The 23,886-nt window shown below is 38.0% G+C and overlaps 1 protein-coding gene across 1 annotated transcript in view; it reads left to right on the forward strand.

The window, feature by feature from the left end:
* CHST9 (carbohydrate sulfotransferase 9) overlaps positions 1-23,886 on the forward strand; it is a 235,427-nt gene that overhangs the window by 19,652 nt on the left and 191,889 nt on the right. Inside the window, exon 2 of the mRNA XM_082852828.1 lies at positions 15,974-16,181. Coding sequence (XP_082708954.1) covers positions 16,061-16,181 — 121 coding nt within the window. The 5' untranslated portion in view covers positions 15,974-16,060. The remainder of the gene's footprint in view (positions 1-15,973; positions 16,182-23,886) is intronic.

Consider the following 23,886-nt stretch of genomic DNA (forward strand, 5'->3'; position numbering starts at 1 on the left):
TTAGCATATCCATGATCTCACATAGTTACCTGATGTGTGTGGTGAGAATACTAAGACATACTCTTTGCAAATTTCAAGTAAATAATACAGTATTATTAATTATAGTCACCATGCTCTATGTTAGGTCTCTAGAACTTATTTATCTTATAATTGAAGGCTTTTACCCTTTGGCCAGCAACTCCTCATTTCCTCAACTCCCTAGCCCTTTGTAACCACCATTCTATTCTCATTCTCTCTTAAATTCCACATATAAGTGAGATCATACAGTATTTGACTTTCTCTGTCTGGCTTATTTCACTTAGCATGGTATCCTCCAAGTTCATCTATGCTATAGCAAATGGCAGGATTTCCTTCTTTCTCATGGCTAAAGTAATCTCTTGTTTAATTAACTCAAACACAATTGATTAAGGGCATTAATTAATTCTGAAGGGTTTTTTTTTTTACCTTTTTCATATACTATTCATTAAAATCAAATTACAGGTCTTGTCCACACTCAAGAGGAGGGGATCATGTGGGGCCAGGCCTATTAGGGTTCATCTTAGAATTCTATCTGCCACAGAGATCTTGCATACTGACTTGCATATTTAATTTCTTCTCTGGTGCCTTGACTTGGTGTTGTCATAAATACCTAAAATTCAGTCTGATCAAAAGTGAGCTCTTGATCTTCTTCTTTGAAGACTTCCCCTATCTTGAGTATCATTTCAAAAGTTAATTTCAAGTTTTTTCACTTCTTTCCATCTCTACAGCTGTTACTCTGATCCAAGTCATCATCATTATCCATATTTGTAGACTACAGCAGCCCCTTCCTGGTTGATTTCTTTATTTCTCAGATCATGACTCACATGGCAGCAAAAGTGATCTTAAGACATAGATCTAATCCTTTCTCTCCTCTGATTATAAACACTCTATAGTTATCTGTTGCTTTTTAGAATTGCCCTTATGGACCTGATAGGACCTTGCCTATCTTTCCAAGCTCACCTTAGGCCACTTTCTTTTATTCATTGAGTTCCAACCATACTGTCTTCTTTCAGTTCCTAGAACATGTTAAGTTCTTTTCTCTTTCAGAGTATTTTCACATGTGATTCACTCTATGGGGAACTCTCTCCCTTTACCAGCACAATTTTGCATGAGACTAGATCCTTCCTGTCATTCAGATCTGCTTAAACATCACCTCCTCAAGGATGCATTCTCTGACCAACACGTCTAAAGAAGTTCTGCTGGTCCTTATACCAATATTCAATATGTTGACCCTTGCTTTTAGTATTTGTCACACTTCTTAATCATGTCTGTTTTTCTTGCTTTTTCTTGGCTCACTTTTGTGTCCTAGTATCTAAACAGTGCCTATCAAATAACAGATCATCAAAACATATTACATGAATGACTGAAGTGTTGCTATTATCAAAAAAACAGGCTAGAGTAATTCAAAGAAGCCTTTATGGGAGAAGCTGGCCTTTTTTTAAAAAATGAATATTCAAACCCAAACGCTTACATAGATATATAACTTTTTAAAAAAAATTTATTTATTATTTTTGGCTTCGTTACTCCACGTGGGCTTTCTCTAGTTGCAGCGAGCGGGGGCTACTCTTTGTTGCCATCTGCAGGCTTCTCATTGCGGTGGCTTCTCTTGTTGCGGATCATGGGCTCTGGGCGCTCTGGCTGGACTCCAGGCGCTCTGGCTTCAGTAGTTGTGGCTCGCGGGCTCTAGAGCGCAGGCTCAGCAGTTGTGCAAGGGCTTAGTTGCTCCATGGTATGTAGGATCTTCCCGGCCAGGGATCGAACCCTTGTCCCCTGCATTGGCAGATGGATTCTTAACTACTGCGCCACCAAGGAAGTAGGATGGAGAGTCAGAAAGGAAGAAAGTCCCAGACAGATGGAGTAAAGAGCAAAAACAAATTGATGGATGTAGAGATTAGCATGGAATGCTCAGGAATCAGTAGACAGAGAGGAGGCTTCACATTGGGGAACAGCAGGAAATTAGGTTGCAAAGGTATAGTTACCACCTTATGAAGAGCCTAGTGGACAGACCTTCCAGTATAGGTTATTACATGATATTGAATATAGTTTCCTGTGCTATATAGTAGGTCCTTGTTGGTCATCTATTTTATATATACTAATGTGTATATTTTAAGGAAAGGAAAAACATTGAATAAGCAATATTTAAGGAAGATTAGTGAGGCAGCATTATTTGTATTGAATTGAAGAGATTATCTGGAGATAAGTTGTTTATCCAGAAGTCTTTTTGTTCATTTACGCAGCACATATTGATATCCCATTCACTATGTCTAAGGCGGTGTGTTTGGCATGAGGGTACCATGGGTATCACTTCAAAGTTGAGTCCTAAAAAGCAAAGACCAGCTTGAGGTTGGTGGAGGGTCTGAAAAAAAGAAGAAAATATTCATGTGCCCAGGGACAAAAGAGAATGCAGTTAGTTCTTAGGAATTTATATAGTTCAGCCTGCCTTGGGAGTAGAGTTTGAGTAGAGGTATGAGTAATAAAACTAAAAATGTGGTCTAGAGCTAGATAAGGATGGGCCTTTTTAGTCATTACACTTGACCCTTGAACAATAGGAGGGTTAAGGGTGCCAACCCCCGCACAGTCAAAAATCTGCATACTGCTATCTCTGACTCAAAAGTAAAGGAATTGATGAATGATTCACCCAATGGCAGGAAGCTGAAACCATTTGGATAAAATCAGGACTGAAACTCTACTTCTTTTGGTTCCACATACTGAGATCTCTAATCAAACAAACTTTCCCCCACACTTTGTTAATTAAGATCTGTAAAATGAAAATACAGGTACTACATTTATTGACAAAAATCTGCTTGTAAATGGACCTGTGCAGTTCACACCTTTGTTGTTCAAGGGTCAATCGTATAAGAAACTTGGGCCTGTTAGAATGTGTGAGGAGTCTTAGAATATGCAGTCAGCATTTAGAAAAAAGGGACCAGAACAGGTGAGTTATTAGAACTGGAAGCATGGATTAAGCTTTCATCTTCGCAGAAATTAGATCATTTCATGGGGGATGGAGCAGAGAAAAGAGAGTAGAACTCCAAGGAAAGAAAAAGAGAAGTGGGTGAGATCATTAAAGCTTGAAAAAAGATCACAGTAAGGGCCAGAGATGTGAGACGTTTCACAATGGTCAACAGATCATGGCATGAAGAGGTCAGGAACTCAGAGGATATATTTTGCAGTGGCAAGAAGGCAATAACTTATAACCCTAAAAAAGGCATTTTCTCTGTGGTTGCTTGAATGCCCAGTTAACAGTTAATCAGAATATTTCAGTGTCGACGTACACTTTTGTGAGTTCCTAAGATATGTGGGTAAATAATGTAAAAGTATTTGTCAGTGCTGGAAAACGGAATGTTTTCTTAAGACAAGTAGTCCCTTATAGCTTCCTTGGGTTTTCAGTTTATTTAGTCAGCTCTGAGTTTTGGTAACTAACTAATAAAAAAGTAAATTAGCTTATTTTGAGCAAATTTTAATAAATTTCATAATTTTGGTATCACTCTATTTAAGTTTTATTTGAAGTGTACACTTAAGTTTAGTGGAAATCATGCAATTTAAAGACAGATAAACCTGAGTTTGGATAATGACTCTACCTGTTATGAGTCACGTGAACTTTCATATTTTGGTGTTTACTTTCCTAAATTGTCTCTAGACAGTATCCACATTTTAGAGCTTGATATTTTAGTGTTAGGCTTTACCTATTGACTTTCCACCATGATAGAAGAGAATTTAGTCCTTTTTCCTTCATCTTACCACACATATTCATACTTGTCCTTCCCAACCCTTCTGTCCTCCCAATAGGGATAGTATTTTGTTTAGACACATATTCAGTGTCTTTGTCGTCAGGACTATGTAAATGTTAGCCACAGCTTAGCCATGCAGTTTAATCTGTTTTTTTTTTTTTTTCCTTTCCTACATTTTCTGTTTTTCTGAAGTGAATAGTATCTTGCTCTTTCATTTGTCTAATGTTCTAAATTTTTGTCACTGATTCAGGAAAACTCTTCATCATTGTCTAAATATTCTGTCAAGATGTTCAGACAGATCAGCTAGACTACAAGTTTTAGCTTTCTGAAAAGTTTCTCCCATGCCTCTGTCCTGCTCCAGTTTGAACTGCTCACCCTCTAAACCTGTATACAGCTTTCATATTTTCATTACTGACCAGAAATTTCTCTTATGTCATCCCTCTCCTTTTCTGGGCCTACTGTTTCCTGTATCCTATTTCTTCCTCTTATTTTATTCCCTTGGTTTGTGCTTTTTGGGAGGTGAATTTTTTGAAAATTTATCTGAAAATTTTGTTTTTACCCACACCTTTGATTGATACTTTGATAGAATTTGGTAGCATTTAATAATATTTTAAGTGAAAATAATTTTCCTTGAGAATTTTGAAGTCATTCTAGCTCCATTGCCTTATTCTAGATTCCACTGTTGCTACTGACAAGTCTGAAGTTATTCTGATTCTTGATCCTCTGGATGTGATCTGGTTGTGATCCATTTGTTTCTCTCTGGCAACACATGGAATCTTTTATTTATTCCTAGTGTTCTGAAATGTCTATACAATGTCCCTTGGTGTGTTTATTTCATACCCATTATGCTAAATACTCAGTAATCCCTTTATATCTGGAAACTCATGTCCTTCAGTTCCCTGAGATTTTCTTGAATTATATCACCAATGATCTCCTTCCTTTTCTCTTCTCAGTTCTTGCTGCCTGGAATTCCTCTATTATTCAGATTTTGAATCTCTTAGATTAATCCTATTTCCTGGCTTTTTTTTTCTTGTCCAGTTTTCCATCTTTTTGTTCTTCTGCTTTACCTTCTGAGAAGTCATCTTAATGTATCTTCTGACCTGTATGTTGAGTTTTCAGTTTGGTTATGTTTTTCATTTGCAAGAGCTTTCTTTTTCTTTTTGCTCTCTGATTTCCTTTTTTTAAATTAAATATAGGGTCCTGTGCCATTTGATGGAATCGGTTTTTCTGTCTCTCTAAAGATGTAAATTATAGTTCTTTTGAATTTTGTTTGTTTGTTTAGTTTAGTTAGTTATTTTCCTATTCTTTGCCCTGCTTCTCTTCAGGTTATCTATTACTTTCTCTCTTGCCTTCCCTCTTCTGGGGAACCTAGTGTACCTTTCCTGGGTTTTATAACACAGAGCATCTTGCTTCTTGTTAGTATCTATGGAAACTCTTTGATTTCAGCATTCATGATCTTTTAAGTTGGTTACCACTCCTATGCCTGCATTTATCTTCTAAAACTTCATTATTCTTTCTTTCTTTCTCTCTAGTAATCATCTCTTCCCTTATATCTTTGCAAGTTTTTTTTCCTCTAGTGTCTTTGCTTTTGTTTTAAAGGAGATTGAGGAAGGAATACAGTAAGTCCCCTACATATGAACAAGTTCCATTCCAAGAACACGCTCATAAGTCCAATTTGTTCATAAGTCCAACAAGGTACCTAGGTACCCAACTTACACAATTGGCTATATAGTACTGTACTGTAATAGGTTTATAATACTTTTCACACAAATAATACATAAAAAACAAACAAAAAATAAAGAAAACATTTTTAATCTTACAGTCCAGTACCTTGAAAAGTACAGTAATACAGCACAACAGGTGGCATACAGGGGCTAGCATCAAATGAACAGTCAAGAAGAGTTACTAAGTGGAAGAGGGAGAGGAGGTGGGAGATGGTAGAGCTGAAGGATCGTCAGCAACAGGAGACAGAGGGCAAGCTGCAATTTCACTCACGCCTGACGCTGATGGCACGGGTTCTGGTTCCTTGCTGGATTCAATTCTATCTACCCTCTTGAAAAAACGATCTGGTGATGTCTGGGTAGTAGCACTTTTTTTCTCGTGATAGATGACATGGTAGCGCTAGATTGCATTCTGAGTGGCTGCTGCAACCTTCATGTATCATTCTACATTTGGGTCCTGTCCTCAAAAACTAACAGTGCCTCCTCAAATAAAGAAAATCCCATTGCCATTTCCTGCGTTGTGAATCTCTTTGGTTTTTCAATTACTTCTTCCTCTCGTCTCTCTCTGTCCTTTCTCTGGGCCTCCAATTCCATCACATCTTCATTGGTAAGCTCCTCGTGTTGCACAGCAACAGTACTGTACGATAAAGCACACAAAAGCACAACCACTTGTAGAGGATGGACGCACATGACAATGTACACCAGACACGTGAACTAACTTACACAATTGGACATGCAAATGCACGTTTGCATCTTTCAAAGTTCGCACCTTGAGGGTTTGTATGTAGGGGACTTACATAAGTTCATGAGTTCAGTCTGTCCCTTTACTAGATTTAACTAGACATACTCTTCATTGATTAGTTAACTAAATTAATTTAGATTAACCAGTACAATAATAGCATTAAAAGCATCACTAGGGCTTCCCTGCTGGCGCAGTGGTTGAGAGTCCGCCTGCCGATGCAGGGGACACGGGTTCATGCCCCGGTCTGGGAAGATCCCACATGCTGTGGAGCGGCTGGGCCCGTGAGCCATGGCCGCTGAGCCTGTGCGTCCAGAGCCTGTGCTCCGCAATGGGAGAGGCCACAAGAGTGAGAGACCCGCGTACCGCAAATAATAAAAAAAAAAAAACCATCACTAATTATTCATAATTTTGTAGTATCCTTCAGGCTCACAATTCTTTTTTTATATATTTTGTTGTATTTTCTGCCTTTTTTATGGGATGTTAATCTTCAGAGTTATATATTATTCCTACTTTGCTTTGTTGGCGTCATTTCAGGCTTCTCAATATAACTATACTTATTTCAATGACTACCTTCTGGCAGTTACTTTGATGTTTTAATATGAGCACTGTTTTGCGGTATGTTCTTTGAAAATGCCTTAAGAGCTTACTCTGTGATTTTTGTCAGTAGATATTTTTGCAAGTTTAATGTATTTTTCGTTTTTAAACCAAGATTTGTAGATTAGCACCTTTTCTGTTTCACTTCATGTTGTTTCTCTATTAAATGGTTGCAGGCGAAGCACAGATGGACTAGAATGTGAAACAAGAGCAAAGAGATGGGGCATGCAGTAAAATGTAATAAATATTTGCATGAGATCGCCTGAAGCCAGCTTCGAGTGCTGCTCACAAACTTTGCTATCCCTAAGAAACAAATCATATTTATTTTAGAATATACACATATTTCTAGTGTTTTATAGAGGTTTAGGTTAGCCTTAGAATTTTGCTATTTTATGGAAAGTAGTGTTATCCTTTCTACAAGAGACATTATACAATGGCAGCATACCAGATGTCTAGATAATATATAATGATGGGGAGAAATCAATCTTCTAAATAGTTATTGACTGTCTAGCTAATCATTAATAGAAATAACTAACCAACATATCTGGCATAAGAAAGCAAGATATTCTATAAGTATTACACCCTTACAAGGGTTTTATTGTTACTGTGATGAGCAGAAAAGGGAATATAGAAATAATGTAATATATAGGTGACAACATAGAAAAGATATTTTATCCAGGTAACAGCAAGTAACATAGTAATAATAAAACAGTCTATGTTTTATTGTCTCATCATAAAAATACTCATTTGAAAATATATCAGGACAGTTTGTTGAATATAAAGCAATGCCAAACTTTTTGTCTAAGTTATTTGTCACAGGAGTTTGTCATTCTAGAAGTCGTCTTAACTCTTGGACATTAATTAAGTACAGATACTGCTATTTTATTGTAAAAAGTAACATTGCAAAACCACTTTGATCCATTCTGTTTTATGTTGTAGCTAACATTCTAATTTGAACTACTGCTTACTCAGAAGAAGTGCAAAGATCAAAATGACTTCCTAACATTCTGTTGCCTCTTTTTTTTTTGAGGGGGTGGGGGGCGGCTGCTCCGTGCGGCTTGTAGGATCTTAGTTCCTTGACCAGGGATCGAACCCAGGCCCCAGGCAGTGAGAGCGTGGAGTCCTAACCACTGGACCGCCAGGGAGGTCCCCGCCTGTTGCCTCTGCAGGGCTGCCAGCTTGTTCTTGTTTGTTTTGAATTTTTTACTAGTGACACAACCTCCACCAATCATAAGGAGGGACAGAACACAATTCTACCCGTGACTGGGGGGGCGGTGAACTGCAATGTTTAGCAAACTGCATGTTCCAGCAGTTTTATAGCCTGCCCTTTTCACTTAAGAAGGTATTGTGAATATTTTTCTGTGATCTTAATGATTCATCTTCAATGTCAATGTTATATCTACATAATAGTTCATTACATGCTGGATTTTGTTTATTTTTTGAGGTCTTTTGGAAGTAAATATATTGCTATGAAGCTTTTAAAATTCTCTGGCTTTCTCTCTGTCTCTCTTACTCACTCACTCCTACATTATCCTATTTTTGAATCATGTCACTTTTTTCAGCTATAATGCCCCACCAAACTCACTAGATTTTGTAATTCCTTTATATATTGGTCTATCTCCCTGAAAAGCAACTTCTTCCTTTAGTTGATATGAAAAACTCATATCCTGCTATCACTGAAACCAAAAACAAAAATTTAAATAAGCATATATTGCTTGTTTACATAGTACTCAAAGTACTACATTATTATTTAAGATTCAAGGGTGTGTGAATGACATTTGTATATGTTAGAACTATTTTGACCTACTGTGCACTACAGTAAAACACATATCCTTTTTCTCTTCTGACACTTCAAATTCATGGTTAGAATAAAAAAGTTTTCATCTTCCGGTTCCTCTCCCCAAAATCCTTTAGTCCTTTTTGATCTTCTCTCAATAATTTCACTTTGGTGTAGTCATCTTTTCTGGTCTCTTCTTTTTCCACTTTTGGGGGGACCATATTTCATAGTTAACCTTCATGCCTGCTATTTCTTAAGTCCTTGCCCTATGTTTACTTATTAAACAAACAGTTCATTTACAGTCTCCCATGTAATAAGATCCTGTCTTAGTTTCTTAATTGCATGTTCTTTATGACAAGTTTCCTACTTCATAATCCTTTCTTTCAAAGTTTTATAAAGAAGATATTTCTACTACCCTGCTGTTCGGACTGAAGGAAATCCCTCAGGCTCTAACCTGTAACCTGTTTTATTCTCCCACTTTATCTGTGAATTCCCTCACATTTAGCTATTATTTTTATGGTGCTGATGCTTAGAACATTACCCATCCGTTCAATAACACTCTACTTCTGAGCCCTGCATTTAAAGTAAAGCATTAACAAACACAAATGTGTCTGCAGGAGGATGGTTCAATTGACTGAAGACTCCTAAACCATGTCCCGTCAGGAATGGCTGAAGGAATTGTGCATATTTCTTGTTTATCTGGGAGTCAAAAGATTAAGGATAGACAGGATAATTGTTTTCAATAACTGGAAAGTCTGTCATGTAAAGGGGAGAACAGATTTGTTATGAGTTGTTCTAGAAGACTCTACTAAAACCAACTTGTGCAAATTGTGAAGAGCTAGGTTCAGCTGTTCTCTGATGAAGATCAAAGATTAAACCTTACTCCCTTTGGCTTTGCTTACAGTGTCTGGCACTGAGCCTTAGTCATATTCCAGCCTAATGGATGTTTATTGATTGGGTTGAATTGGCTTGAATTGAAAGAATAAACCTTTCTAACAGGAAAAACAGACTGCCTTTTGAAGTAAAAATACCCTATCTTTCAACAAATATTTATTGATCAATTACAGTGTAGCTGCCCCCGTGCTGGACATCTGGAATGTAAAGATATTAACATTTTAATATTATAGACAACCTCTATAGGCCAGGTATTCTTCTAAATATCTTTTATGTATCAACATTTCACAACGCTGACCTCACATGGTAAACACTTTTATTCTCCCCAATTTAGATGTGAGGAAACCGAGGCACATAGCAGTTACATAATAAGCCATGTGACTAAAGTAGTAAGTCATCAAGCTGTGATTTGAACCTGGCAATCGGGCTCCAGAATCTTCATACTTAACCACTATGATAAACTGCCTCCAGTAATGAAAGACAAGAGGATGTGTGTGAATGGAAGGACAGAAGGATTTTTGGATTGGGATAGAATCCAGTCCAATCCCTGCCCTGGGCATTCCTGGCCAGCCGCTGTCCTCTTCCCAATCGCCTGTGGTCTCCTTTACCTTCCGTCCCGTCTCCACACTGCCTCTGAGTGATCCTCCCTCAATGCAAACCTGATCCTTCCACTCCCTCCAAACCTGCCGTCGGTCCCCTGGTGTCCACAGGACAAACGTAGTCACCCTATGTTGATGCTTGAGGCCCTCTGTGGTCTGTGTCCACCTCCACCTCTCGCCTCACCTCCCAATGAACCCTGCATCAGACCATGTGATTATGTGAGCCAGTCCTGCTGATTTCTTGACTGGGGAGATAGAGTTATTGTGAGAATTAAATTAAAGAATCAATATAAAATGCTCAGAACAGAGCCTACAATGTATAACTGCTCAATAAATGTTAGCACTGTTCTTTTCATTTATTTCTGATTATCTTGCTGAAATTGCTTCACCCAAAATATAGCTTATTCCTAAGTTCGCTCACTGTACTTACAATTGCTTTGTAATACACTGAAAAATAAAGGAACTTTATTAGGAACTCCTAATTTACAAATTCAGAGGCAGAGTGAGTACCTTCAGGGCCTAGTCAGAGCTGTTCCTCTGTTTCTCTGCAGGTTTCTCAGCTTTGCTTTCCTCTGTGCTGCCTTGTTTTTTAGGCTGGCTTCCATCAGGGCTGCCAGAAGACTTCCAGCAACAGCGGGAACTATGTGCTTCCTTATTCACAGTCACTGAGAAAGAAAATATCACATCTCATGACCATCCATCCAGAGCGCTAAGCTTGGTTCTGATTAAATGGCCTCCAAAACAGTCACCGTGGCCAGACAAAGCCTGGTTCAGTGGGTTGAATGGTGACCCCATTAGTTTGTGCCCCCCACCCTCACCCCTGTATTGCCCCTCCCCCCTCCCCACTGGTAACCACTAGTTTGTTCTCTGTATCTGTGAGCCTGCTTCTTTTTTGTTATAGTCACTAGTTTGCTGTATTTTTTAGACTCCGCATATAAGTGATATTATATAGTATTTGTCTTTCTCTGTCTGACTTATTTCACTTAACATAATACCCTCCAAGTCCATCCATGTTGCTGCAAAAATATTTCATTTTTTTAATGGCTGAGTAGTATTCCATTGTGTGTATGTATACACACACACACCCACACACACACACCCCCCGCATCTTCTTTATCTATCTGTTGATGGACTCTTAGGTTGTGGAAGCCATCTTTTATTTAACACTTCTTGGGTTATATTATTAACTACTATGGTAACTAAAACTCAGTCATTTCATTTGACTTGCTGACCGCCCTCCCCCTTATCCAATCTGTAGTTATCACTTATCTCATTTGACATAATCCCTCACTGATAACTCCTTCAAGTCATCTTAGAAATGATCACTCAGATTGCCATTTCCTTGTTTCAGGACTCCAAAAAACTTTTTAAGGACTCCCTCTATCTTCATAGGACCCTTTAATGAAATAGAATTTGATGCTGAATTTACCTCATGTTTTCCTGAATGTGATCCTGGTGATTCCTGACTGACATATAAACACATGCTACAAATTCTTGTGACTGTGCTTAAACAAATGTAAAAATAACACTATTTCTGTCTCATCCATATTTAACACTTGGACATCTTTAGAGTGGGGAACAAGTAAAAATGAGAAATGAGATGAACAATCCATTCAACAATAATCTGTATGGGTATTTTTATTTTTCCCCTCTTTAATACAAACAAATATTTGCAAGGGCCTTTGGTTTTAGTCATGTGCAGTCTTTAAAGACAGACTATTGTTGCAAAAACCAAACTAAAACAAAAAACTCTACACTGAACAGTAGAATGTAAAATATGAGTTTAAAACTTTTTCTTCTAAAACAAAGAATAAAAGGGCAAAGCCTTGTCTTGTTAAAAACCTTAATTATAATTAAAGTTTAATTACAACAGCTAAAAGTAGAAGGTACCTGTTAAACAAATTACACAGGAAATCAAAGCAACAAGATTCATAAGGAAGCACCTACAAATTAGTGTCTAGTGAAGGAGTATGTTTCTATGTTCTGTATAACAAAACACGTTGAACAATGGAGCTATTACAGGAATAGACCATGAAACACTAGGCCTGAGCAACCATGTGAAAACTATTTGAAAAGATAAGTATTATTATACCCATTCATAGTAATTTCGTAAACTGTCTTCCTTTAAAATTACTTTGTAATAGTAATGTACTATATTAGTTTTCTTTGCTGCTATAACAAATCATAGCAAATTTAGTGGCTTAAATAGCACAAATGCATTGTCTTACAGTTCTGTGGGTGGGAAGTCTGACACAGGCTAATTAATACTGAACACAGAAATTGATAAAATACCAATAAGTTTAATTAATTATTTAATAATTAATAATAAATATATTTTTAAAATGATTGAAATTAAATAGAAAATCTCAAACATGACCAGGGTGAGGAAACCCTGTTCAATGAGTATTTAAAGCATGCTAAAGTTCTTGTGAAAACTGTAAACTTTACTAGAAAAATTTATTGTTAAGAAGGTAATTATTTTTATATTTTCGTATTTATTAGGGACAAATCCATAGGATATGCAAAGAAAAATAAATATGTACTTTTAAAAAAAGTCATATAGACCCCTTCAGTATTTTAATAGTCTATATTTCTCCATTCAAAATTTAGGACTAAGGATTTACCAATACAACTAGAAAATTAATTACCTGTATTTTGTTATTGGAGCTCCAAATTCAATTCAGTGCAACCCATTGTTGGGTACCTGTTAGGTAAAAGGTACTGCGCGTATGAGCGGGCAGAGGAAGGATTGAACAAAATACAGGAAGCCTTTGACCGTGGAAATGTTGTATAATGCTGGGACCTAAAATAGCATTATTCCAAGTAATTTCCATCTCCAGTAGTCTGCACTTTTTCTGCAGGCATGGAGGTAGATGTATGATCTCCAAATAGGTGTGTTTTCCCATCACAGCTGACCTTCACGTTTGCTTAAAGCAATACTGCCGCTCCTAGTACCTCACCTCTGTTTAATGAGAGCCATTTCCGAATGCCAACGTTGGGCTAATGGACTGAGATGGGAGAAAATCAAACGTATCTCTCCGTTTTACACGAGATTGCCTTTCTGCCTTGTGGCTTTAATCGCTCAGTTCTACTCACATCTGCCATAATAACAATTACGAGTTTTCTACCGACTTCTTACCCAGGAGGGTATGTCAGAGTATAGCAACATCTCCTGAAGAAAGAAAGGGCAAATTCTTAATCTTTTTCCAGCGTCGCAGGTAATAATTTTCCTCTGCAAACCCCTAAGGAGTACTTCTTTTGCCTTTCACACCCACCATTCCCACAGGTCTTTGGCTCTGTTCTGATTTACGAGTTTTCTTCTATCCCCTTTCATCTGGGTTAAGTTTTAATTATGTAGACAGATTGTAAAAGTCTCTTTTTTCTTGTAAACAACTATTTCTTTGTTAGTAGTAGATTTTGTTTAACTGGTTTTCTCCTATCTGAATCTTCTTGTGGACTCAGGAATTGTGTCTGTTCATTGTTTAACTGCAGCATCAACAAAAGAGAAAGCTGGCTTCCCTTCGGAGTTTTCCTTGAGGGATTCAATCTTGGAACACCTCAAATTGCAAATCTCCCTCGGGAACTGTTCTTTGTTGCATATGTTTGGAAAGCCCATAATATTTCAGTTTTGAATCAACATAAGAGCAGAGTATCACCCACCTAGTAAGCAGTATGATAATACTCTCAGTTCTTCTACTTATTTAAAAACTTCCTCTACTACCCAAATCAAGAAAGTGCTTGAAATCCTCAAAAGTACTTGTGAAAACATTAACCGTTTTCTCTTCATCAAGGGACTCAGAGAAGTGGATTCGAGAAAGCTCCTCAGGTAGTGCTGACAATCACTGCTCTTACTCTGGGACCTTCCGTGTATAATTAAAATATGAAGGAAAAAATGTATTTATAATAGGTCTTTTCACTGTTGTTTTGCATTAACACTTTTACCCATTTGGTGGATTTCTTTTTTCTAATCACGAGATCATTCTGCCACATCCACATCTAATTCTGACCTCACAGGTTACCTTTGAAGCCCGACATCTGCGTGAACATTGATTTTGCCAAGTATAGCTAAATATTATCCTTTCACCAGCCTAGCAATCTCCCACAGCATTTTTAAACTTTTACCTGGCACCTCACCAAACGCCTCTTAAAAAGGCTAAATCCGTATTCTTTCAGAAGTTTTTGAGGCATTTTTGAAGAGAAAGGAGAGAGAATTTTTAGACACAGCAGTGTATGTAATGTCCTCGCAGTGCGAAACCATTTATTCAGCTCATCCCAAGAGGGGGGGCGGTGTGGTCCATGGCCAAGGAACAGAGCTAAGGTCTTTGACCAGCCTTAGACACAAAGCCATGACCTTGGCCTCATTAGCTGGGCTGCTAACTATGTGAGCTCACCATGCAAGCTACTGCATATTTGCACGGCTGTTCATAGGGAGCAGGGTTTCTTAACTTGGGTTGCAGTAAGTGTCTGTAAGCATACTGATTTTTTTTTTTTTTTGCGGTACGCGGGCCTCTCACTGCTGTGGCCTCTCCCGTTGCGGAGCACAGGCTCCGGACGCGCAGGCTCAGCAGCCATGGCTCACGGGCTCAGCCGCTCCGCGGCATGTGGGATCTTCCCGGACCGGGGCATGAACCCGATGCAGGGGACTCTCAACCACTGCACCACCAGGGAAGCCCAACATACTGATCTTTGACACTAGATTTTGTGTGTGTTTATATTTTTCTAAGGAGAGGGTTTATATTTTCATCAAATTCTCAAAAGTGGATGGAGCTTAAAAAAAGAGGAAGGTTAGGATTCCACTAAATGAGATCATTCTAAAACAATGTCATTTCAATATTTCTTTAGGTAAAGTAACATTTTGTTACTGAGGTAGATTTCTGTAATCCAAGGTAGATTTCTCTACTCCCATGTTATTGTGGGAGAGGCCCTTGAACTCTGACCTTTTCATTATTTATCCTTTTATGCCTTTGAGGGAATTTAAGTGGTTGTTTTTGTTTGTTTGCGCGGGCCTCTCACTGTTGTGGCCTCTCCCGTTGCGGAGCACAGGCTCCGGACGCGCAGGCTCAGCAGCCATGGCTCACGGGCTCAGCAGCTCCGCGGCATGTGGGATCTTCCCGGACCGGGGCACGAACCCACGTCCCCTGCAACGACAGGCGGACTCTCAACCACTGCGCCACCAGGGAACCCCAAGTGTACTCTTTTTTTTTTTTTTTTTTTCTTTTGCGGTACTGGGCCTCTCACTGCTGTGGCCTCTCCCGTTGCGGAGCACAGGCTCCGGACGCGCAGGCTCAGCGGCCATGGCTCACGGGCTCAGCAGCTCCGCGGCATGTGGGATCTTCCCGGACCGGGGCACGAACCCGCGTCCCCTGCATCGGCAGGCGGACTCCCAACCACTGCGCCACCAGGGAAGCCCCAAGTGTACTCTTTAAGTTGGAGAAACCTACTACTTTTCAAGGAGAGGGAAATGAGAGATTGAACCCTTCATTTTTGAATTTTTATATTTTTAAGACATGAAGTGGTGTTTTCCCCCTTTATCTACAAACATGTTTTTCAAAATCCCTTCCTCAACAGTCTATTCTGAGAGTCTTCTTTCCCCTCAGAACCATTCTAAGATAACTTGAACCTGACTTTACGATATAGGAGAGCTGAAGTCTGGGATGCTTCCCCTAATTAAATGTTAGGCTGTTACTTATTAACTGTAGGATAGCACATTCCTTAGATAAGATAAAGGCAACAATAGAAAATTGCCATTCTAGGGCCATCAACTACAGTCTCTTCTGTCTTCAGAGTGTTAAAGTTCATGGAAATCCTCAGTATTGTTGATATACTGTATATCTGTACCATATTTGGGAAGAAATGTTATCAGCAAGGTACAATGTGGATTTTTAAAAAAATTCTAGGTTGCTTCACGGAACGAGCACCTAAGAGGAAAAGAAAGGATGGAAACTCTGTGGAAAACCAAACTATGTGGCCTTCAGAAATGAGAGATGCAGCCATCTGAAACGGTCATGAACCCCAAACAAGTCTTCCTCTCAGTGCTGATATTTGGAGTAGCAGGGCTACTGCTCTTCATGTATTTGCAAGTCCGGATTGAAGAACAACACACAGGTAACACCTCAACTTTTTTTTCCTATTTTTAATGACAATGGTCATTTTCGCTTAAATGAGCTATGGTGTTTATAGATATATACAAAGTCACAATATTTCCAACAACACAGAGCATTAGATACAAAATAAAACCTCCAGCTCCCCAGAGAAAGGATGGTTATACATTTCTGAGGAGCGTTTGCTTGGTCCCTTGGGACCACTCTTGGAATTTTTGTTATCCTGGGCAAGTGGCTCATTAGCCCTTTGGCTCAGCAAAGACTGCTTGTAGAGAATTTGTCTGCTCATTTATCCTACCTTTGATGTGTCTACTAAGCACTGAGCACAAGCCTAAAGGGAGCTGAATGTATAGCAAACTCTTTTAATTCCTTTTTAATTTTTGTGTTGATACTCCAGTTGGTGTAGAAATTCTTTCATATCTTTAATATAAAGCAAGAGTTAGCAAACCTTTTCAGTAAAAAAATAGAAAATATTTTAGGCTTTGCAGGCCATGTCGTCTCTATCACAACTATTCAACTCTGCCAAGGGATCACAGAAGCAGCCAAAGATTATTATGTAAACAAATGAATCAGGGTGTGTTCCAATAAAACTGTTATTTACAAAAACAGCTGGTAGGCCAGCTTTGGTCCACTGGTTGCCGCCTACTCTACTTATCTTGTATACTCATCATTCAGTTTGTAATTGCTGTATGTTGGAGGCACTCAATTACTGTTAAAATGGATTATGTTTATAATGATGCAAGGACATGTTTTAGAACATCATAGAAATATATACACATAGGTGTTGTGAAATTTGGTTGTTTTCCGTTAGTAGAAATAGGCTATGGCTTATGACTGTTAAGAAAAACAAAAATAGAACTATTCCTTAATTGTTTCCAACTGTGGCCCATTTTAAAATTATTCTAGATATAAAGCACTTAAGAATCTACCCTGAATGGACTTGAGGACACAGGGAGGGGGAAGGGTATGCTGGGACGAAGTGAGAGAGTGGCATGGACATATATACACTACCAAATGTAAAAGAGATAGCTAGTGGGAAGCAGCCGCATAGCACAGGGAGATCAGCTCGGTGCTTTGTGACCACCTAGAGGTGTGGAATAGGGAGGGTGGGAGGAAGACGCAAGAGGGAGGAGATATGGGGATATATGTGTATGTACAGCTGATTCACTTTATTATAGGGCAGAAACTAGCACACCATTGTGAAGCAATTATACTCCAATAAAGATGTTTAAAAAAAAAAAAAGGAATCTACCCTGAAAGATAATAAGTCTTAAATAATGATGATTTTAAAAGTTGTTTCCATTTTTAAATTCCTATCCTTGCTTTAGCCTCATAGACACTTTGGAATTATTTAATTTATATGGTAACTCTTGTGAAAAGAATTTGCATATAATTATTTTCTAGAGAATATGTAACATATTGTCCAAACTTATTTTTAATTCCCATTACAGTTTATAGAAACTATAATATTTTCTGTTTTCTATATTGCTGCAATATTTTATCATACTAACTGATAATACTGAATGAAACCATCTGTGATAAAATAAATAGGCTGATTCCTTTTGCAATATAATTTCTAGCGTAGATCTTGTCACGTCGTAAGCCTTCAGGAGGTGTTTGTTGAACGAGTGAATAGATGAAAACCTCACTGTAGACTATAGACTGGAATGCAGCAAAGAAGGAAGAATCAAAGAGATCTCATTATTGGGAGGTTTGTTAACATCATAGTCTCATAATAGATTTCCCAAGAAAAGTATCACAACAAAACTCCAATACGTAAAAGAAAATATATTCCTATATACAGACTAATGGAGAAATGTTGTGATTTAGTCTGCCGATAAGAAACTACATGACTTCTGAGGAAACAGCCAAGTCATATGATAGCCTGACATATACAATGCAATTTACAAAATGTGTCCACAAACATCAGTAGCTACAATTGATGGAAAGCTTACTAAGTGCCAAATGTTTACATGTATTTTCTCTTACCCTGTAGACATCTCACTGGATGTGCTATTCTAAGTTTGTAGATGAGGAAACTAAGGCTCAGGTGGATGAGGAAGTTAGCCAAGGCCCCACATGAGTGGGCTGAGGTACAGAGGGAAAGCTAGGATGCAAACCCAGGTTGTATCTCTCTGAAGTCCATGCCTCTACCCTATGTATTGCTTCTATGAGGGGGAGAAGGTGAATATTATTATCCCCTAGAGCACACATGAATCAACTGATTAAACTGAAACTTTAAGTGACTTGCCAAAAGATACAAAGCTAAGCATTTTCAAAGTATGATCCATGCCCAGGTTCTCCTATGCCTCGTGAGCCCTGAAAGAGCCTTCTAACCAAAAAAGGCAGATGAGATAAACATATATGATACATGCCGTAGCATCAGTACAGGCGTTTTAAAATCACAGCTATGTTTACAAGTTCATAAATGTATAATCTCTTCTGCAAGTTGGATTCTTTTTTTTCTAATTTTTATTTTTCTTAATTGAGTTCATAAGTTTTCCAAGTTGGGGAATTATTTTCCTCAGTGAATATGGGCTGGTAAGACATTTACCATTTATTCTCTTAATTTTTGTGATTTGCTAGAAGTACTTTCTCTGATTCTCAATATATCCTAAATGAATTATGTAATTTTTCACAATCTACTCATGACCGTGAGTATAAACGTTAGAACCAGGATTCCTTTAGATAACTATTTTACTGAAGAAACATTTTATTATTCTTCAATAAGACTTCATCTGGAGTTTTGTCTTATGCTAGGCTGGTGTCCTAGGTTGTAATTCTGTAGTTTTCTAGGTAGACAGGTCCCTATGTATTTTATATGTGTTTCACATAACATCAGGCATTTTTAAAGGCAGTCTCTTTAAATCAGAAAATATCTGAATGTATGCTTTGATGTTAAGTTAAAAATTGGAAAATCTGAGTTTTGGACACTTTCAAACTGTCACTCACAGAACTTTGGAAGATGTTTTGGTTCCAGAGATCCTCTGTAAGTAGAGCAGATTTTAAAGCTTTGGGTGGTTTGATCTCATATACATTTCAGTTGTATATAAGAACTCTTAGGTTCTTTTCAAACCTTTTTTCTTTTGAGGCTTTTAAAATTCAGTAAGATACAGACTGTTTTCTATACCTCCCTAGTTTTCCTGGGCTTCTTCTTATTAAAATAAAATGCTTTAGGATTACAAAAAAAAGTCTTAAGTATGCTACGATGTGCTAGTAAAAGATTATGAATAGATAAGATCTTTTTGGAGGCAAAGAGGAAAAATGTGTCACAGAGAAATGAAATTCTATCCAATTATACAACAGTTTCATATGGGCATCCATTTCAATACCATCATCAATTAAATTATGCCTTTCTCTGCTAATTTTCAGTATGTGGTTGCATTATTATGAACTTTATTTTGTACATTTCTTTTCCCTAGTTGTTAGGAGTGCAAATTTTACATTCAGAGGAAACTTGAAAATCTCAGATCTCCCTGTTAACTCTGGACAAATCACTTAGCCTCTCTAAGCCTCGATTTTCTCATCTGTAAAATGGGGATAATAATGTTTTCCATATAGGATTGCAGTGAGGATCAAAGGAGACAGTGCCTGCAAAGCACTTAGCATGGTGCCTGGCAAGCAGTAGTTCCCAATAAATGTGAGCTGTTATTATGGTCCTGGAAATGATGCAGAGCATCTGCAGACTTGCTTTTTCTGAGTTATCCCAGTTAAGACTCAGCCGCAATTCAGGAAAACAACCCCAAGCTTGTGCCTTGACTGATTAAGAGGAAAAAAGAAAAAATGAAGGCTCAGTTCCAGCTCTGGTTAAAATAGCTGGAGTCTCTAACTGGCACAGAGCCATCGTGTTTCACAGTGTAGACACTGGACAGGGAGAGATGGGATTGAGTGGCAGAGAGGAGAGTTCGGGCCCAGGACGATCTCAGGTCTGTACAGGCTGCCCAAGGTTAGGGTACTCATTCATTCAACAGCGTTTATTGAAGACCTAACAATCGGAGGCGCCAATAGAGAACCAGATATAACCCCTGTTCTCAAGGAGACTATAGTCTCATGGATTGTAAGGGAGAAAATGGTCTTGAGTCCAGGCCAAGACTTTGGTACAAAAGGACGGTCCATTGTGACAGGAAGGAGATAGGCCCTTCTTTATGAGGTAAAGTAATGAGTTAAGACCAGGAGAAAGAGCCCTATCAGTTGTCAGTAATGGACTGCTGACCAGATAAAATGTTAAAAGGAGCAGTGTAGGGGTGGGAGCAGGGTCAGCAGAGGCAGAGGACCAGATCCAAGCAGAACAGGTACCTGTCTGGGGAAGATGCAGTAATGAGGAGGGCCATCTCAGGATAAATCACAACAGTGGCTCATTTTTTTCCCCAGCTCCTGTTGAAATTTGCAATTCGGTGCTCTTTCTCTAGGTAGACTGCTACTGCTAAACAGAACAAATACCAGAAGGTGTGGTACATAATTGTTCTGTATATGCAATAAGACAGGGTGAAGACCCCATCATAACAGAGTCAGAATCTCAGCTTTAGAAAAAAATTTAAAGATTATCTTGTACACCACCTTTTTTTAAAAAAATATAAATCCAATGACATCACTCCCCTGTTTAAAACTTTTCCGTGATAGCTAATTCCCTTTAGCAAAATCTTCTCCCTGGGCCCACGAAGCTGTGGGTGGGAGCCACCTCCTGCCCCAGAGCCTCCCCTTCATTCCCTTGCCAGTGTTCCCAGCTTTACATCGATCTTTCTACCAAACTAAGCCCTGGGCTAACTCAGGGCTCTCACAGTCTCAGAAGCTGGGATGCTTTTCCAGCTGTCACCTGTCAGGGCTTAGCTCAAATGTTGCCTAGTTTGATTACCCCATGATCCATCCGTCAGCCTCTCCCACCATCTTATTTATTTCTGTCGGAGAAATGGTCATAATTAGCAATTGCCCCGTTGAATTATCTGTTGACTTACTTATTGTCTGTATCCGTTTACCGTTTTGCAACCTCCACGAGGACAGAGATCTTGTCTGTTTCACTTATCGCAGTGTCTTCGTTCCACAGCGTGGAACATGCATTTGGTAGGTGCTCAATAGTATTGTCGGACAGGTGCATAAAGAATGCCTCTGTAGGTTTTCCAGCATCCAGCCAAAGGATTACATAGACTATGTTTGAGTATTTATGGGGACAATGAATCCACTACTTCCCAAGGCATCCACTCAGCTGTACAGCCACCTCCTTAGAAAGCGCCATGTATTAAGGCAGAATTCGCCTTCTTAACTTCTCATCGTCCTCATTGGATCCTGGCCGGCACTGCATGAGTCTTATCCTTCCTCCGTGGGCCGGCCTCATCATTTTCATGGCAAATGAAATCCCAGATTTTTTAACCATTTTATGAGGAGACAATCCTGGCCAACTCTCCTCTGAACCACTTACTTTATATTTATTTTAAAATATGATGTATTCTATTATCGTATGAAACCTGTGTTAGAAATACATATATCTAATAAAATCCCCTGTCAAGTAGTGAAAAGTTATTTACACATATTTTCAAATATATAAAGTAGTGAAAATTAAACATCCCACTGAATACCTTATTTCTTCTTTTGAGATATTCCAGAATCAAGTTTAGTCTCGGAGACACTGCTTTGGGAAAGATCCCCAGTATCCTCTTTACTTGCTGCAAGTAATAATAAATCATTTTTTCTACTGAAAAAAAAAATGTTTAGTCTTAACTATTACAAACTAAAATTGTTCCCTGGATTTATATACATTGTAAAAATCTATCTGACAACTTCTGAACATTATTATTCAGGACCAGTATTTTTTAGTTTTTAAATTTTTTAAAAGGAAACAAATTTATTTAAACAAAAACTAAAATACAGTTCACCCATTTCTCCCACCCTTCCACCCCCCCCCCCCCACCTCTGGCAACCACCAATCTGTTCTCTGTCTCTGTGAGCTTGTTTTGTTTGTTTTTAGATTCCATGTATAAGAGAAATAATACAGTATTTGTCTTTCTCTGTCTTACTTATTTCACTTTATGTAATGCCTTCAAGGTCCATCCACATTGTCACAAATGACAAGATTTCATTTTTTTATCTGAATAATATTCCTTTGTGTATGTATATATATATATACAAATCTTCTTTATCCATTCATCTGTCAGTAAACGCTTAAGTTGTTTCCATATCTTGGGTATTGTAAATAAAGCTGCAGTGAACTTAAGAGTTCCTATATCTTTTTCGAGTTAGTGTTTTCATTTTCTTCAGATAAAAACCCAGAAGTAGAATTGTGAGATCATATGGTAGTTCTCTTTTTAAGTTTTTGAGGAACCTTCATACTGTTTTCCATAGTGGCTGCACCAATTTACATTCCCACCAACAGTGCATGAGGGTTCCCTTTTCACCACATCCTCACCAATGCTTATTTCTAGTCTTTTTGATGGTAACCATTCTAACAAGTGTGAAGTGATAGCTCATTGTGGTGTTGATTTGCATTTCTCTGATGATGAATGATGTAGAGCATCTTTTCATGTACCTTTGACCAACCGTATGTCTTCTTTGGAAAAACATCTGTTCAGATCTTCTGCCCATTTTTTAATCAGATTGTTTGGTCTTTGCTATTGAGTTGTATGAGTTCCTTATATATTTTGGATATTAACCCCTTATCAGATATATGATTTGCAAATGTTTTCTTGCATTCAGTAGGTTGCCTTTTTCATTTTGTTGACAGTGTCCTTTGTCATGCAGAAGCTTTTTAGTTTGATGTAGTCCCACCTGTTTAGTTTTGCTTTTGTTGTTTTTGCTCTTGGAGTCAGATGCAAAAAATTATCTCCAAGATCTATGTCAGGGAGCTTACAGCCTATGTTTTCTTCTAAGAGTTTTATGGTTTCAGGTGTTACATTCAAGTCTTTCATCCATTTTGAGTTAATTTTTGTGTATGGTGTAAAATAGTGGTCCAGTTTCATTTTTTTGCATGTGGCTGTCCGGTTTCCCCAACACCATTTATTGAAGAGACTGTCTTGTCCCCATTATATATTCTTGGCTTCTTTGTTGTAAATTAATATGTAGGGGTTTATTTCTGGGCTCTCTATTCTATTCTATTGATTTATGTGTCTCTTTTTAATGCCAGTACCATACTGTTTTAGTCACTGTAGCTTTGTAATATAGCTTTGTTCCAGCTTTTTTCTTTTTTCAAGAATGCATTGGCAGGACCAATAACGTTTTAGATATTAATTGATAGTGTTTTTACATGTTTACCTTAAACAGAATATTTGACTTTTCATACCTCTAATGACATTTTTTCTGATTCCTACTAGTTTATTTCTGATTTACACTAAATAAGTACTGATATCTGAGTTTAATTTAACATTCAACATTAGCATCTAAAGTCAATTGTTTAGCTATAAATTATCATACCTAGCATATGAAAGAATCACATAGCTATAATCCCACCTTTTCAAAACTCATTGTCACCAATCCAGGCTCTATAGGACTCTGATTCCAAAAATAGTTGGCCTGAAAAGTATGTTCATTTTGGTCAATGATGTGAACTTTCTGTAAGCCAGGGCTTTATTCAGATCTTCAATGCTGTTATCAATGGCAAGATTGCCAAAACAAATGGCTACTTTTAATTTTTTTTCTTTTGCAAAAGTACAATAAACATCAATAGGCTCAGGTTATGTTTTAACCTTCTTGTGTTTGTATGAAAATGATAAGTAGTAGCTACA

The sequence above is a fragment of the Leucopleurus acutus genome (assembly GCF_964270905.1).
Source record: "Leucopleurus acutus genome assembly, chromosome: 13".
In the NCBI taxonomy this organism is placed as follows: Eukaryota; Metazoa; Chordata; class Mammalia; order Artiodactyla; family Delphinidae; genus Leucopleurus; species Leucopleurus acutus.